We start from the raw sequence: 17555 nt of genomic DNA, 5'->3' as shown, positions 1-17555 counted from the left end.
TGAAGAAGACAAAGCTCTTCACTCCCCTCCTGACCGTCCCCCTCTAAAAAATCAGCCATTTATGGCGGGTATTGACTCTTTCCAATTTTAAACTGTAACTTCAAATGTCAGCCTGTTGACTTACAGAACCAGACTGACAAATGGCTGTCTGCTATGGAGAAAAGCTTTGGAAATTCAAAATGTTCATACAGACTGCCAACAGATTAATTAGTAGCCTCTTTGGAAGCATGATCACGGTCTAAGAATAGCCCTAAATTCTGTTCAAGACTAGCTTCTTTCCCCAAATCATTATAGTGCTAGCCAAATATTAGCAATGTTAGATATAGTGGTATATGGTTTTGGTGTGTGCAAGAGTCAAACTGGATTAGAAAATACAACTGCCATTTCATACCAGTTTTCATGGCTAAGTTCTGCTAAAACTATGTGACCTTCATCGTAACAATAAACTGCCGAAAGTGCTGGAATGACTAGAAGTAAGGTGTCAGTTTGCTAGTTCTTTGCTTATCTATGGTTAAATACAGTTTCTTGTACTCACTTTGAACCATGAAAATGAGGGAACACATTACCTTGAAAGATACTGAGGATATATCCACGCCAATATGAATAAAATTCCCCTCAAAACATAACATGTAGGCCAGTAATGACAATTACTGTAGCCACTCACCATGCAACATGCACAAGACCAAACAACTCAATCACTTTACAAATGGTTTATTTCCACCTTCACAAACTCATGCGCCTCCGACCATTAAGCAAGGCAACATGAATTAAATACTTATGTCAGAACATATTTGTCTTACATAATTCAAGATAAAGTGGATTTTAAAAGCAAGTGGGTGCCAATGATGGGGAGATGAGGAGAATAGGGCAGGCAGCAATAGGGCAACATGCATTTTTCAAGAGTGTTTATTAAAATAGGCAGTAATCAGTACATGTACATCATATGAGCAGTTTTTCAAAATTAGCACTTCCAGGAGAGGGGCTACATCTCAGTTTTTTTCTGTCTGTATAATAAAATGCCAAAAGTACTTTCCTAAAGTACAAAGGCATTTCCCTAGTAGTCTTGGTACCAGTAACAATATGATTACTAAACATCTCCAATGTGGTTTTCATTATAAAGAAACATGTTTCACATAAAAGCTTCATAATAGAATCCAGAGACAGAATTTGTGCATGCTTAAAATTTGAAGCCAGGCTGAATATATTCGATATGTATTTTTTCATTTCTCCCAGCGTTTTTTATTTTTATAAATATGCACCCAGTTTCCTACCAGTTTAAAACACACACGAAACACTGCTCCGAGCACCATGATTGCCTTACAGTAGCCTCTTTGGGACTACAATTCTAGTTCAAGGAGGGGAGTACTAATTTCTATTCTGACTTGCTCCTTTCCCCAAATCATGTTAGTGTTGACCAAATCCCATCAATTTTCAGATACAAACAAAGGTTTCTGGGCAGAGGGCCAAAGAATAATTATGAATAATTTCACAATGATCTGGTTAAGAAAACACCCAGAAAATGAATGATTTCACATGATAAAAAAGCCTGGACTTGAATTTAAACAAGAGATGGACGTAAAAGGGATGAAGCATTGCTTTACTCCCAGGAGGGATGTTCTTTACTGCAGTACCCACAAAAAGACAGCACTATCCCAGGGCTGATCTTCCTATGGGCCTCCACCAATAGCCTTTGAGGTAGATACTGATGGCTTGAAGAGAGGTAGGTAAAGTCCAAATTTGTTTTCAATCCCTGCAAATGTAGCAACTGCCAGTTTGTAGCCCCCAATGTGATCAGGATTTGGGGCAGGCAGGTTGATCCTGGATTTAGGAACTGGCTCTGATCCCACAGGTTTTCTACAAGAAGAGAAAACAGAGTAAGAAGCTGTATTTTTTGTTTGTTTTGTTTTAACTTGATAAAAATAACATTCAAAACCTGTTCAAATATGTAATGTAAAGGAGTTGATACATTCTAATCAGTTGTATGCTCCCCTTGGAAATGACCTTGTTAACACAATTTCATCATTTCCCTAAATCTCTTCTATTTTATTATAGAGACTAGACTGATGTACCTTTCCCTACGACAACAGAGTATTAGCAGCAGCCAAAATTTAGCAGCAGATTTAGCATGATACTTACACTCCTCCAAAATCAATGTAGAACCATCGTTGTAGCAATTCGTAAGTCAGCAAAGTTACACCAAACTGGGGTGAGGATCGAAATACACGAGCTTTAAAAAAAATGGAGAAATCATAGATATAATTAGATTTTTAAAAAATTTACCTGATACCAAAGAGTTAGTTAAGAACAAATTATTTCCATACCACCAGCTCCTTTCCACAGAGCTTTCGGTCCTTCTTCACGCAGTATCTTTCTAAAGCAGTCTATCACTCCGCTGTAAGTGGTTTGGCCAGCCCGGGCAGCCACCTGTAATCTCGTCTTGATAACATCAGCAGGGGTCACTAAAGATGCCGCAGGCATACCTGCAGGAGAGACACAACACCATCTCAGTCTGGTCACATTCTCACTATATAAAAATAACTGTGCTTTGAACTGCTGGCCGTGGAAAGAAAGTTAAAAATCCGATTCAATAAAATGCCTATTTTGCTGTCCTTTATGGGAAGCGCAACCATGACTCTCCTGTGTGCAAGATGTCTGCTCCTACACTCCTCCCCACCTGACTCACACCTTCCCTTGCCCAAATCACTCAGCCTTCGCTTTCTTTGTTTCTATTCCTAAATCTTCAAATATTTTTCAGAAATTGTTTATCAATAACACTACTTCAAGTGGTTGAGAGTAAGTGGAGAACGCGGTTTTCCTTTCTTTTCTTTTTTTCTTTCCTGTTGAAATAAAAAACCTGCAAAGTTATTAGGTCCGATTTCTCAGAGGTGAAGCTTGTTATGCGCTTCCTCGTCAGGGTCTTCTGTGGCTGCTGGCAGTCACAGGAGGTGCTTTCTCTCACACACTCAACCACCCCTACTCTCCAAACCCCAGCCTCTCCAGGTACACCAGAAAAAGACTTTACTGATAGCTAAAAAAACACTGTGTGTGTTGGGGGGTGGGAGGTGGAGGTTTTGGGGAGAGGGGTGAAACTGGGAGAAGGAGACTCCTACAGATAACACTTTAGGATTTCTTTTCCCTAAGACTGACATCTCCAGAAAAATATTTGACAGAAAGCTTAAAATTTATACTGGCTGATAATCAATGAAAAAGGAACAACAACAACAACAGAAAACCCTCCCAAAGTTACCAATGGGAAATTTTTCTACAGTCACTGTATCCAAAATAGGGCAGTGCATGTTTAGATTTTTTAAAAGCGAGACTGTACTCAGAAGACACTGTCTCTTATGGTTTTATTACTTTTCCATTATGAACTTATTCCAAACCAAATTGGTCAAATGCAGATGCATAAATCTCCTTTGCTTTTTTTAAGGCTTAATAATTCTGTAAGAATTTCTGTCCAAACCAACATGGTCTGGCTCACAACTACATTTCATCCGTCTAACAGACAGCTTTAAAGTTACAGTGAGTTGGAAGGGGCGTGTAAATCTGCATACTGCATGCTTGCATTTATATTACTGAAGGAGTATCTCTTCCATCTTTACCTAGCTCCTCAAACATTAATCTCAAGAGGTTTTATAAAATACATCACAATTCTGCATGCAAAAAGCTCACTTTATATCCAGTGCTTCACTGGATAAGTCATACTGAAATTCCTATTCATTTGTAGGAATTATTTTAACTTTGGGCCAGGAATTTATACTCCAACATAATGGAAGGAAACAAGAAAAATGCTTAGAAACCCACTGTGTTCACACCACCGATTTTGTTTTACTTCCTGGTTTAGAAAGAGTTTAGCAAGACAGCCTGCTTTAGACATGCAATAAAAGCCGCCTTGCAATGGTGGGCAGGCATGTCAGAGTGTGACTGTGAAAGACATACAAGCAATAAAATGGGCAAAAAGTTCCCTTTGGCTAGGGTAATTTTCATAAACTGTTCTTTGTTATGAAAACAGAGGTACTGGGGGTGGAGGGAGCAGGTATGAAAGCCACTGATTAGTGGAATACAAAAATGTCAAAAGAAATGTATATGCCACCTAGTAAGTTGCCTGGCAAAACTGATAGGAGTTGTGGCAAATGCTGGAATATGGCAACTTGAACATAACTCCCATCAACTCCATTGTCAGCTCCAGTTTCTCCTAAGCAGGTATCTGGTAAGGCCTAAAAGGAATTTTGGACATCTTAGTGGACAGGAGATTTCCAGTGTGAGGATTTGCTAAGTTAACCTGGAGAACTGCACCAGGCTGCCCTAAAGCAAGGCCAGGAAAGCAGCAGACACTGGCAAGAACTTGGCCACCAGAGAGCTGTTGATTTTGGGGGCCAGGGTTGGCAGGGACATCTGGTAGATCTGCCTGCTCTCTTCTGGATTCCAAACGGCTAAGACAATGCTGATCAAGTGGTCTGAATTTTCTCTATTCCTAAAGACAGGGGAGCAAGAGGAAACTGGGAAACAGAGATGCTTCCTCTAGGTCCCTCAGCAGGAAAGGGACTGGCAGCCTGCCTGATTCTTCAATGACAAGACAAACACAGAGACCCAGGGGCCGTCCACCACCTCCGTGACAGGAGTAACTTGGGGCACGTCTCAACCAATTAAAAAATTACAAGTCTTCAAAGGGGGCCCAGCTAGAGTAAAATATAATTTACAACAAAAAGAAAACATGACTGGCAAAATACAGCTTTAGGGCACAAGTCATCGTTAATTTTTATAAATATCCCATTTATATTTATAAGGAAAGTGCTTTTCTTTTTATTGAATACAAAGGTTAATATCTATTTATTTTGGATCAAGGCTGTTTTCCAAATCCCCTTTGCATCTCTATCTATATTATCTATTTAATATGTCAGCTTCTAAAAGCAGTGTGATAAAGTTTTTCATCAGGTATGAGAAAATATCACATTTTCTTCATACTTTTAAGCTGAGAGATGACATTATATATTGATATTACATAGAAATTGATGGCATCTTCATAGTGAATTTTATCTTTTATAAAATATGCCTGTGTGCTTCTGAACGCTTTTTTAAAACCCTGAATTCCATTCAGTATGGCATTAATATTGCTACTTGCTTATTCTTGATATTTGCCTGGTACATATTTTTCAATCAGCTGTCTTTCAATCTTTCGATGTCACTGTTTTCTGAAACTTCATATGACTAGATTTTCTTTCAAAACTCATCTTAAAGTGTTTGTTATTACTAGGGGTACTGAATTCACTTACAGTGCTTGTGACTATTAGGCTTATTTCTGCCATCCTATATTTGCTATTTTCTCTGTTTCCAGTTATTTCCCTTTTGATCCCCATCACTTCCCTGACTAAATATATTTAAACGTTACATGCATTTGTTATATAGGTTTACATTTACAACAGGTGCAATTAATTAGCATTTGCATCCTCCAGCAAGGGGAGGACTTTGGCGCACTGGCACTTTTGTCCTTCCTTTCATTTGTCAGTCTCCCAAAAACCAACCATTCTTGCATGAATACATATACCAAAGTCAGTAATAATGGAGACCTACCACAGGTTTAACTTCTATTTGCTGTTTCATATATCCCACATTTTCCTCCTTCTTAAATTCACTTTTTTTTTTGAGACAGAGTTTTGCTCTTGATGCCCAGGCTGGTGCTGGGCACGATCTTGGCTAACTGCATTCTCCGCCTCCCAGGCTCAAGTGATTTTCCTGCCTCAGCCTCCTGAGTAGATGGGATTACAGGTGTGCACCAGCACGCCTGGCTATTTTTTGTATTTTTAGTAGTAGAGACAGGGTTTCACCATGTTGACCAGGCCGGTCTCGAACTCCTGACCTCAGGTAATCTGCCCACCTCGGCCTCCCAAAGTGCTGGAGGCATGAGCTACCGCGCTGGGCCCTTAAATTCACTTTTTAATTGCTTCAGAGAAGGTCTGCGGGGAAGAAAGCTTTGAGTCCTTGAATGTGAAAAACTAACTTTAGTTTTGCCCTCCCCCTCCTGAGTGTTAGTGTGACCAGGAACATAATTACGACTCAAGGCATCCTTTCCTTGGGATTTTGAAAGTATCCAGTATTACAGATTAGAAGATGAGAAGTCAATCTTCTATTGATTCATTTTCTATTCTCCTTTTCCTTATTACTTTTCCCTAGGGAACTCCTATGAAACAGATGTTAGATTTCCAAGATTAATTCTACCTGTATCTTAAATTTTCTCTCATCTTCTATCTCTATATTATTGCTACACATTACATTCTAGAGGGTTTTTTTTTTTTTGCATGTCTTTATTTTCCAGATGTCTAAATTTGGTCTTTGATCATATCTATTATATCATTCAGAACTAACGCTTGATATTTAATTATGGCAGTTCTTTTATTACTTTTCAAGAAAGCTTCTTTACTGATTATTTCTTTCAAATCTCTCTGAGGACTCTAATTAATTATGTTAATTAATTATAGTTCTTAAAAGTTGTCTTCTGTCCCCTGAATTGCCTGTTTTCTCTCTAATTCTTCTGTTCACTTCCTTTGTTGCTCCTTCACAGCTGGGGATCTCTGGCTGTCTGTTGATATTATTCAAGTTCAAAGGATAGGCTGATTAGTATTATATACAAATGTTGTGGGTGACTTCTACCATATTCTAGGTATGCTTCACCCACAGGTCTCTCTCCTGAATGGGAGGGTCTATGAGCTTTGTGTAACTGGGTGCAAGGGGTTAGGATATGCTGGCAGGGTGTGGACATTCCAAACTGCTGAAATGTAGGGAACTTCACTGTGGGGGTAGAAGAATTTATTTTAAATTCTTAATTCTTCTTGAGAAAAGCTGCCACCACTTTATTTTTTCCTGCATCTATGGTAGAAGTCTTGAATTACCTTAAGTCCTGCCCTGCTTTCTGTCCATTCCTTACATTTATCCTCTTTAGGGAGGTGGTCTCTTTCTTTAAAATTGAGCTCTGAGCTTTTAACTTAGATACAACTGTCTCCTGAAGCTCCATATGAAAACCAGGAGAGAGCTCCAAGCCTGGCAATCCTGAAGAAAGTACAGTTCCCTAACTCATGTTAATGATTTACCCTAAAACCTCCACCTCCACTCCAGGCATTCTATTCTTCACTCAAAGGTTAACATTCTCCAGTTCTGCTCTTGCATTAGAGGTAGTTTCTCTTGCTGTTTTGGACTGTGGCATCTCTCAGTCCAGTTTCAGAGTCAATATGGCTATTTCCTTTCTGCTGAGGGCCAGATTAGCATTTTCTAGTGCCAACAAAGAATTTTTTTAAAATGAATTTCCTGACATTTTAAGGTATTTGGGAAGATAGGAGAGATGGATGAATATGCTCAGTCTATTGTCTTAATTCAATTTCTTCATTACTTTTTTTAAGGGTTTAAGGACTGGTTTTAAACTATTATACCTTAAGCTTTATGTCCACATAATTAACAAATTTGTACCAACAGTACTTTTCTCATAATCACAATCTAACGTTTGCAAAAGCATCATGATCACACATGTATAACACACTTCCACTTCTGTGTACTGGAACAGCTTTTAAAGGTATTTCTGTATTACAACTTAATCTCAAGCTAGTTAATTCAAAGGTGAGACCATCGTTACAGTTTGACTTGTTCCTCTATCTTATCACTCTGATAAAAATCATCTGGTATGATAGAGCATTCTATAAAATTTGAGTAGTATTAGATATATTTTATTTGATATCATTCATAAGGCATATTGAAATGCCCTTCATTAATGATAAAGCACTATGTTAATTATAGAGAATTAGAATTTGATCTCTTAATTTCAGGATCCCTGCTTTGGTCTTCACTTTCTGACAAAGCTGATGTACTTTGGCCAATGAACATGAATTCAAATACTGGTTAGTCTTGTTCTATCTTGTGAAATAAGGGAGTAGATGTTCCAGTATTTAAATGTAGTCCCAGTTTATAACTAGATACATGAACAAAACAAAAGCAAAAACACCAAAACCCAACATTCTCTAGGTGAGGATACCAATAACCACTTTTGCTAAAAAGCTACATATTACTAAAACAATCTAACCTCAAGGCTAATCAAATTTTTGGAAAGAAAAAAGTGAGATAACATTACTGAATAATTGAAATTATTACCTAAACATAGAAAGCGTGGTCATATTCATTTAATCACAGGTCCATATTATTTATAATAGACTGATGTTCAGCAAAAAATATTTTATGTATGTGATCAATTTAAATATGGTACACATACAAATAGCTATGAGACATTTTTGTTTTATAAGTTAGAGGCCAACAATTATTCATTGTAGTTGCCTGAAACTCCATCTAAAAAGGAGGATTTCTGTATTTTGAAAGAAGCTTTTCTCCTATTAAATACTTTCTGGGATTCTCTGAATACCATGTATCCTCTCCCTAAGAAATGCCTTTGCTCTTCTTGGCAACCACAAAGGGAATGTGGGGGCCTGATCCGTCCTCCACCCAACAGCCCATTCAGGATTAGTGCACATTTGTGCTTGCTCACTGCCCTTCTTGGGGTTGCATGGGGCACACTTCTGACAAGTCGTCTTGCCCTTCTCCACACTGAATTCAGCTCTGCCTGAGCATCTCAGCAAGGTTCCACACTCAGCCCTGCTCACCCCATGACATCACTCCTGCTCACTGGATATAGATTTTTTATGTTTATTTTATAACAAAATGCATTACTAATCTTTTTTTTCCTAATTGTAATATACTTGTTAGACATTTTAATTTTGATTTTCAGGTAAATAATCATTTATAAATAATGACTGCTTCCTTTCTTCTTTTATTTATGCCTTTTATTTTATTTTACCATGCCGACAGGAACCTCCAAAATATGGCTGAATAACAAAGATGAGAGAGACATCCTTGTCTTATTCCTAACTTTAATTGGAATGCTAACTATGACATTGACCACTGGCTTCTGATATCTGTTATTAAATTAAGAAAGTAACTTACTTCACATTACACAGTTTTTATAGTTTTGTAGAATACACAAAGACCATTAAGCTTTGTAGCTTATTCACTCTTTGAAGACTAAAATCAACAGGGCAAACTCGGTATTTTCCCATTTTACCAGAAACGGGGGATCAGGAGGAAGGTGGATAATAATAGCAAAGTCAATGCTCTTTAGGACAAATACCTAATGCATGCGGGGCTTAAAACCTAGATGATGGCTTGATGGGTGCAGCAAACCACCATGGCACTTGTATAACTATGTAACAAACCTGCACCTTCTGCACATGTATCCCAGAACTTAAAGTATAATAATAATAATAATAATAATAATAATAATAAAAGTCAATGCTCTATAGTAAGTGTGGCAGCCAGTTCCCAAAATGGCCCTCAAAGATCTGCACCCTTGTGACATTCATGCCTCTGCTTCTCTATCATCTTGAGGTGAGGTCATAGAAGACACTGCAGCTTCTGCCTTGCTTGCTCTCTCTCTGTCTCTCTCAGACTTTGCTCTGGGGAATCTAGCTGCTATGTTGTGAGGGTATCCAAGCTGACCAATGGAGAGGCCCACATGACAAGGAACTGAGGCCTCCTGTCAACAGCTATGTCATTGAGCCATCTTGAAAGTGGCTTCTCCAATGTCAGTCAAGCCTGGCTGCCATTGTGACTACGACTTCATGATAGACCTGGTGCCAGAGGCACCGAGTGAGCCGCTCCTACCCCACACCTATTTCCTGACTCACAGAAAATGTGAGAAAATAAATATTAGTTGTGTTAAGCTGATTAAGTTTTGAGGGAATTTGGCATGCAGTAATAGATAACGAATACAGAAGGCATTTATAAAGACAACAGGATGGCAAGAGGACTGAACTAACATCACCATAGGGATGTCAATTACTTCAAACTCTCAAGAATAATGGGTCAGTGGCCGAAAAACAACCATGCTTTTTACCAACAAACTCACTTCAGATAATCTATTTCTCTTAAAAAAAAAAAAATAACTGATTCAAAACAGGGGAAAAGCATACTACTAGCTATTTAAAATTTTTTGGAAAAAATTAAAGTATCTAAAACTGAGAAATCTATAAGATGCAGCAATTAGAAACTATGTTCAGAAAGTTTTAAATAATATGTAATAAAATTACTATTATGGAACAGTTTTGAATACTTACTATATATCAGGTACTATTTTAAATCTTTACATCTATTAATTCACTTAATCCTCATAATAATCTTTTAAGGTAAGACTATTCTTACCTCCAAATACAGATGGAGAAATGGCAGAGAGGGAATGAATAACTTGTGTGGTTCACACAGAGTAGAAACACTGGAATTTGAACCTTGGTAGTCTGACCCCACAGGCACATGTCATTAACTACTTTGCCATGATGGGTTACAATGCTTAAGATACAACCTTAAGTGAAAACTATCTATACAAGGTGTGATTACAGCTCTGTGAAAAACCTGAATGGGAAAAATGAGTAAAAATGTTAAATAGCAATTAGAGTAGTGAAATAATGAATGCTATTTTTGTTATTTGCCTGTTCTAGTACTTTTCAAATATTTTATAATGAGTAATATTACTTTCAAAATCATAAAAAAAGGAGAAAAATAAGCCTTAAATGAAACAAAATCTCACCAGTCATTTCTATAGCTCTGGTAGAATGGATTACCTCCCCAGAGACAGAATCGTTTCTGGGTACCTGTCTTCTCCAAGAAAAGAGTTAAAGATGGTATTTTTATGGTGTGAGGAAAATGAGGCTTAGGAAAGAGTCCTAGACCTTGATCTGAGCTCTACTACTTAACTTCTAATTTCACAACTTATTTTTTGGAGTGATTTACAGACAGATTCTTTTGGATTCAATGTAACACTTGGGAAATGGTTATTGAGCATTTTAGCTAAGAACTATGCCAAGTCTTTCACATGGATCCTCTCACTTGAGCCTCACACACCCTCTGTAGTAGATGCAGTTGTGATCTCCATTTATAGCTGAGGAAACCAAAGCTTACAAGAAGTGAAGTAACTTGCTCAAGGTCACACATTAATAAGTGGTACTTAGTTATTCTCATTAGGTCCTACCTTATTGCAAGTAAATAATTTGAAATCAATTATAACCCTTTGGTTCAAAACATTTTCTCATTTACAGATATATAAGAAATTACATATAGGCCACCATGAGTCAAGCTGGAATTAAAATTGGGAATTTTATACTCAAGTCCTGAAATCATGATCTCTTGCTCTAGATACAGTGGTATCACTGCTACTAACACAACTGAGGTTTCTAAGCAGCCAGGAAACAGTAGCCCTGCCTCATATACCAATATCACCGCCTTTGAAGGAAAAGGATTAACTAAGAATTAAGGAGGAGCTACACAGGTTCCTGCATCCAGGGGCTCCCCAGGCTGCAGCCAGGGTAGGTGAGGTGTGCACAAAACAGCAAACAACTTCTCAAAGCTGGGAGTTGTTCTTATGCTATCTTTGAGAAAAGCATGGAGACTCTAGTTACATATCTGATGAGAATAGCACAGGTATCAAAAATGTTTGGATCCAGGCATCCTGTGACTGCCTTAGGGTTTGTTAACTTATTAAATGTCACCACTTGGAGAGCTAATCCAGACTGTTCCTGCTCTTAGGGACCCTTGACAAGAAGGAGCATCAAAAAGTGAACTGATCCCTGGAATGGCTAATTATTTTCTATCGATGTTTTCAATGGAGCACTGAAAAAAAGAAGATAGTTATTTCCATCTGTGATTTAATTACCACCATCCCCCCATAACACAGGGAGGAAACAGGTGTCTCTAATTGGCCCAGGTCTTTTCTGGTTCTACTACATTTCTTTTCTCCAACTATTGTTTAAGTTCTGGACAGGCTTTTATGCACTATTTTGTTTAGACATGTTCAAGACAAATGTATTCAAATCTTTAAAAACTTCCGGCTAAACAGTTATTCTTATGCTATGAAGTGAGACTATGAAATGATATGGAACTTGAATTGGAGTTCCACAATACCACAAAATAAGCCAATATTTAATGAGCCTTTTCTAGAGTTAAGAAATTAAGCTTGTCTAATAATCTCATCTGCCAGAATGAAGATTAATTTTTTCCCTTTTTTTTCAGTAGCTCTTCAATCTCTAGCGAACTCACACATACCCTGTCAAGAACTATCAGGAAAAAAATTTCAATGTAGTAGCATGCAGCTAGGGAATGGGGGCAGCAAGGGTCAGGGAAGTAAGAGAACTCCATGGGGGACACTCACCAGCTATGGCACCAGCTAAGAGCAGGCTTCCTGGGCTAACCTGTCCATCTTCATTTGCAAAGGAAGCCTTCACATGAGCATAGCACGGAAAGTAGATGGCCGAGAAAGGAATGTCCCGCAGAAAGCATGCTTTGGCACCCTGCACATTTGCAAAGGAAGAAAAACCACATGAAACACATATCCCATTGAGGAGATCAAGCTTCTCTGGAACTCACCTCAGAACAAAATATTCCTGGAGAAGACCAAATTTGTACTCACACATTGAAAGTGGAACAGAAAAAAATAACCCAAATTCTGCAAGTAATAAATCTAAACTTTGTTTTTAAAACAAAAACTAGTTTTGTTGTGTGCTGTGAGGGGAGAAGGGCAGTTCTCATTTATTCTAATGCTAGGACTTCAATTAAAACCTTTTTGGAACTCTGCCTGTGACATCCTTTTAAATCCCTACTGGTGGCAAGTCACTGGCATTTCAAGGAAGATCTGTTCTCTGGTTTCACCAAAGATGGGTAACGGCAGTCAAGATGCCTCTTTGTTTACACACTAGGAAGTAGACAAATTATACAGGTGGGGGGAAAAGGAGTTTGCTTTTTGTACTGTTTGGACTGTTTCCCAGAAAGAAATTACACATACATAAAAAATTATATCTTTTTGGGGGTTCGTGGATCCTTCTAATTTTCTTATATACTTACTTACCTGCCACCCAGGGTTTATGAAACATTGATAAATGCCTGCTCTAAAGCCTGAAATATTCACAATAATTTGGATACATTTTACAGCTGTGTGTAGAACAATCAGTTCCTACAGCAAAGTCTTCAACAAATAGTTTCTGTTGCCAACATAATGCCATGCAGAGGCCCCACGAATTGATGAGTGCCCAGAAATATGATATATTATAATGAAAACCACAACACATATATTGTGTTTTGGGTAGGGTGAATGGGAAAGAAATCATCACTTTTCAACATGTAATGATTTAATACCATTTATTTAACAGATTTCTAATAACTAAAAATTTCCACCAAATACAGAGATTCCCAAAAGAAAATAATGAATCCAGCCAGAGTCAACAGATCTAGCCACACCCAGTGACATTTACTGAGGCCTAGTAATACTGGATCTTGGGTATTTCTGTCTGATGCTCCAAACTGTCAAAGTTCTTTAACAGTACGTATCTGTTACTATAGCCTTGATTTTCCTGACACCCACATTTCACTCCTGACTCAAACTGAGCTTGTGGGTAATAAAACCCTTAGTCTTTTTCATATGAATTACCATTAACTCAAGTCTACTATAACTTAATTAGTTGCCTCACACAAGTAACACAGGCAGGACATCAGATTTAATCCTATTAAGTTGCACCCTACTTTGGCTCATCCTGCCAACCAGAACAAATGCTTGAAATCTGGATTCTGTCATGTTGGCTCTTCTCAGCCAACTTACCCATGGATGTGTAAGCATGTCTCTGTTCACTCTGTGTGTACAGGTATTCAGAGAAGCACTCATCTACCTCATGTACTGCCAACAAGCTCAGGCTTCTGTATCTTTTCCACCCCCAAAGTGTTAGATGTCTAATTAAAATTAAGAATCACAATATCCACCACACCCAAGCTACTCATTTTAGGCACGTACAAACTAACGTCCTGGACAGGTAATCTATCGTCCTGGATGGGTAATCTATCAATTGTGCATTTACTGAGGGCTATGCCCTTGGCTTGTTCAGAGGGCACCCTGGAGGTAGTTCCAGAGAGAAGTCCAAAACTCAAGACTCTTAAGAGTTTTTTCCACTTCTCCCAGCTCTTTCAAAGGGAAAACATATAGTATAATGTTAATAATTGTGTGTAACATCCAATCCTTTTCTTACAACTAGTTTTTTAAAAAGTTATAATTCGGGCTGTTATTGTATAAGGGTAACAATATCAGCGTTTAGTTTCTGTTTTTCCTTCCTTTTCCCTTTTTGCCCCAAGCCTTCTTGTAAGTGTTGCTAGCTATTCATCCACATGTAGATTCAGTCCAGAAGATACTCAAATTAGACACCAAATAGTCAACTCAAATGAAGATCACTTTAATCCCAGCTACTCGGGAGGCTGAGGCAGAAGAATCGCTTGAACCCAGGAGGTGGAGGTTGTAGTGAGCTGAGATCACGCCACTGCACTCCAGCCAGGGCAACAGAGTAAGACTCCATCTTAATAAAAAACATAAATAAATAAAAAATAAAAATTAAAAGAACATTATTTCTTGGAAAAATATATCAGAAACTAAAACCAAACTTTTAGCTTTTCTTTCATTTGTTGTTGTTTTTTTTTTTTTTGATATGGAGTTTCGCTTTGTTGCCCGAGTTGCCCAGGCTGGAGTGCAGTGGTGTGATCTCAGCTCACTGCAACTTCCGCCTCCCTGGTTCAAGCGATTCTGCTACTTCAGCCTCCTGAGTAGCTGGGACTACAGGTGCCTGCCACTATGCCCAGCTAATTTTTTGTATTTTTAGTAGAGACGGGGTTTCACCACGTTGGGCAGGCTGGTCTCCAACTCCTGATCTCAGGTGATTCACCTGCTTTGGCCTCCCAAAGTGCTGGGATTACAGGCATTGAGCCACTGCGCCTGGCCACTTTTAGCTTTTCAAACAAAGATATATTATTTGTTGGGGATGTAACAAAATGTAGAAGGAAACAGTCACTAATTTTGTACTGAAACATTAAAGTTTAAAAAAAGGGGGCGAGGCGAGAAAGAGAAGCAGATTAACCTGTCTTGTGCTATGTGGCTTCAATATGATCAGAAGGCCATGGGAAGACATGACCCGAAATTATAAACATCCCTGAAGCAAAGGAAGAGTAAAGGCGCATGAAGAATCAGTTGGATTTTCTGAAGAAGGACCCACTGAGTGTTCCACCTTCTGAGAGCCTCCTTCTTCCTTTCCTGAAATCATGACAGTAAATCATGTATCCCTATTACAAAGGCATCTACAAGAGATGTGAGATGTACTTCAAGAGATGTTGGAAAACAACTCTACATGGCTGAGATGAAAAATGGCTTGATCAAAAACCAAACATACAAACAATTATATATATATATATATATATATATATATAAAACTCTGAGGAAAGGGTAGAATTGCAACACTAAAGGAAAAATGCCTAGAAATGGGTTGTATTTCATTTTCCAGGAATCAAGCAATGTGGTCAAAGTGTTTACGCAGACTAGAACAAATGTTAGGATATGCAAGAAGTCTTTGGTGTCTGTTTACCTGAGAAAAAGGAAGAAATGGAAGTCAAGGAAGCAAAAGAACTTCCGCCTGGTGTGATCATCCTGTCACCCCAGCCATGTGAAGAGCACTTGTAGAAATCAAGCTCTTAAACTTCCTCACCTGTCAAAAATAGCAAAGGCCACCTTCTTCAGGTGACTGGGACAACTGAAACTTTAGGAATGAATGAAGTAATACGTGTGAAAGTCCTTGTAAGGTATCCACTGCATTACAAACATTAAGGGACACAAATGTGTTCACCCGACAGCTGTGTCTCCCTGCCTCTCCTAGCACCTGCTCTGGTGTCTCTCTGCAGAAAATACCTCTCCCAGTTGCGTCAGGAGGCGGCCCTTCACCTCTCTTGCACCCCAGGCATCAAAGCCCAATTCCCAAGGAAAGACACAGACTTATTAAATTTCTCTGGCCTCTTTTTTCCCCACCACTTCCTTTAGGTCTTAGGCATAAAGGCAGGTGCCAATTTGTAAGACTGCCTTAGGCAATAACTGACCTGTTGCTCTTGCACAATGAAAAGGGAAGCAGGATGTTAAAAAGACTTAAAAGTTCTAAGAGTGAAAATGTTTCTCTCCCGGATTCCTTGATAAATCCTTCACTTTGTGTGAACACCCATTCTCCAGTACTACAGCAAAACATAAACCTGTTTGACTTGAATTCTACTTGTCCCAAGTATAATTTTTACCAAGTGATCAGCCATTCTGAACAGGCAACTTTATAACAAAGGGAAACATTCCATGCTGCCCTAGAGCCTGCATCAGCAACACAAAAATATTACTTTGGCCATTTAAGAATTAATAAGTTACAAAGGTGTGCCACTTAAAAAAAATATTTAAACATTCCTGCCATATAAGAAAATCCCCACATTTTCCTGCTTTGGGTTTTTTATTTTATTTTTATTTTTTATTTTTTTTTTTACTGGTTTTCTAGGCGGCTCTGCCCTTAAAACATTCTCTGACTGGTCCTGAATTTCCTCAGTATATACTACAATCACTTGGGGAAAATTAATAAATGCAAAATACAATCATCTAATCTCTCTAAAGATGAGAAACTATTGGGTTTTTCTTTTTAAATAAAAGGCACACTAATATCCAGACAGGGACAACAAAAATCATCTCAGGGTAGACCTATGTTATAAACTGGAAAAAAAACTCAGATCTAGTTTAATTATCAACTCTGCCTCCATTCCAATTATATATCATGCTAAAGTCTCTCCATCATCATTCTATTTAAGATCCAGAAAAGCTTCTTTAAGGGTAGGCCTCACTTAACTTCAAGTTAATAGTCCACAATTGACACAGGCCAATTAGACAAGCTTAGAGATTCTGGCGGCAGCATCATCACGGCAAAAGAATCATTTATTTTGCTTCTCATGCCTTTTTGATGTGGACACTGTGCTGAAAGCCCAAGGAAGCTTTAATCAGTTCTCAAGTTGCTAGGATCGTCCACTCACGTTTATTTTACCAGCTCTGCCTGGCATGAAACTGTCAATAGATATAACACAACAGGATTTGTATCTCTCTTTCTCTCGCACGCCTGCTGTCGCACATGCACAGCAATTTCCGATGTCTCTTTTTCTTCTTTTAAAACTCTTCATCTTGGATGGTAAACCACCTGCCCAATCAATCCAAAGTGGGGAAAAAACCAGTCCTGAAGGATGGTGCTGATAAAGAAGTCAGGGCCAGGGCAGGTCTTTTCGCATGCTAATTCCTACTTATTCTAGCTGTACCTGCAAACACAGCTCTAAACAGACTATTTCTAATACAAGGAAAGGTAATTACACTCACAAAGGCACCTCTGTGTCGGGCCAGGCACCAGGAGCCAGCAGGTCTGGGAGACGGAGGCTTAACAGAGACTCCAGCAGTGAATGCACATTGTCTAGCACGGGGAAAATGCCAGACTGGGGACCCTGCAGCATTCAAGACAACAGTGGTGCACCTTGTCTGAGAAGGTTATTCAATGCTTCTGGCACCTGTCGTCAGAGCCACCCAGCCCTCTTTTCCTACCTTACAGGTTTAGAATTTATTCGGCATGTATAATTATATATTTTGATCCCGGAGCTACAAACAATGGACAGCA

General features: G+C 38.6%; 1 protein-coding gene across 6 annotated transcripts in view; it reads right to left on the bottom strand.

Annotated features, from left to right (window-relative positions):
- Nucleotides 1-695: 695 nt before the first annotated feature.
- The window catches only part of SLC25A13 (solute carrier family 25 member 13), a 205230-nt gene continuing 188370 nt past the window's right edge, over nucleotides 696-17555 (bottom strand). For 5 of the 6 annotated variants that reach the window (XM_055272642.2, XM_055272640.2, XM_063634725.1 and 2 more), the window contains 4 exons: nucleotides 12230-12368; nucleotides 2322-2480; nucleotides 2137-2227; nucleotides 696-1854 (listed from right to left, as the gene is read on the bottom strand). In XM_055272642.2, the coding sequence (XP_055128617.1) occupies nucleotides 1668-1854; nucleotides 2137-2227; nucleotides 2322-2480; nucleotides 12230-12368 (576 nt within the window). In that variant the 3' untranslated portion in view covers nucleotides 696-1667. The remainder of the gene's footprint in view (nucleotides 1855-2136; nucleotides 2228-2321; nucleotides 2481-12229; nucleotides 12369-17555) is intronic. The other variant, XM_063634731.1, reaches the window with a different exon arrangement.

This window comes from Symphalangus syndactylus, chromosome 3 (assembly GCF_028878055.3).
Source record: "Symphalangus syndactylus isolate Jambi chromosome 3, NHGRI_mSymSyn1-v2.1_pri, whole genome shotgun sequence".
NCBI classification, from domain to species: Eukaryota; Metazoa; Chordata; class Mammalia; order Primates; family Hylobatidae; genus Symphalangus; species Symphalangus syndactylus.
Note: the sequence above shows the minus strand (reverse complement) of the source record. Positions and strands in the feature narration are given on the sequence as shown.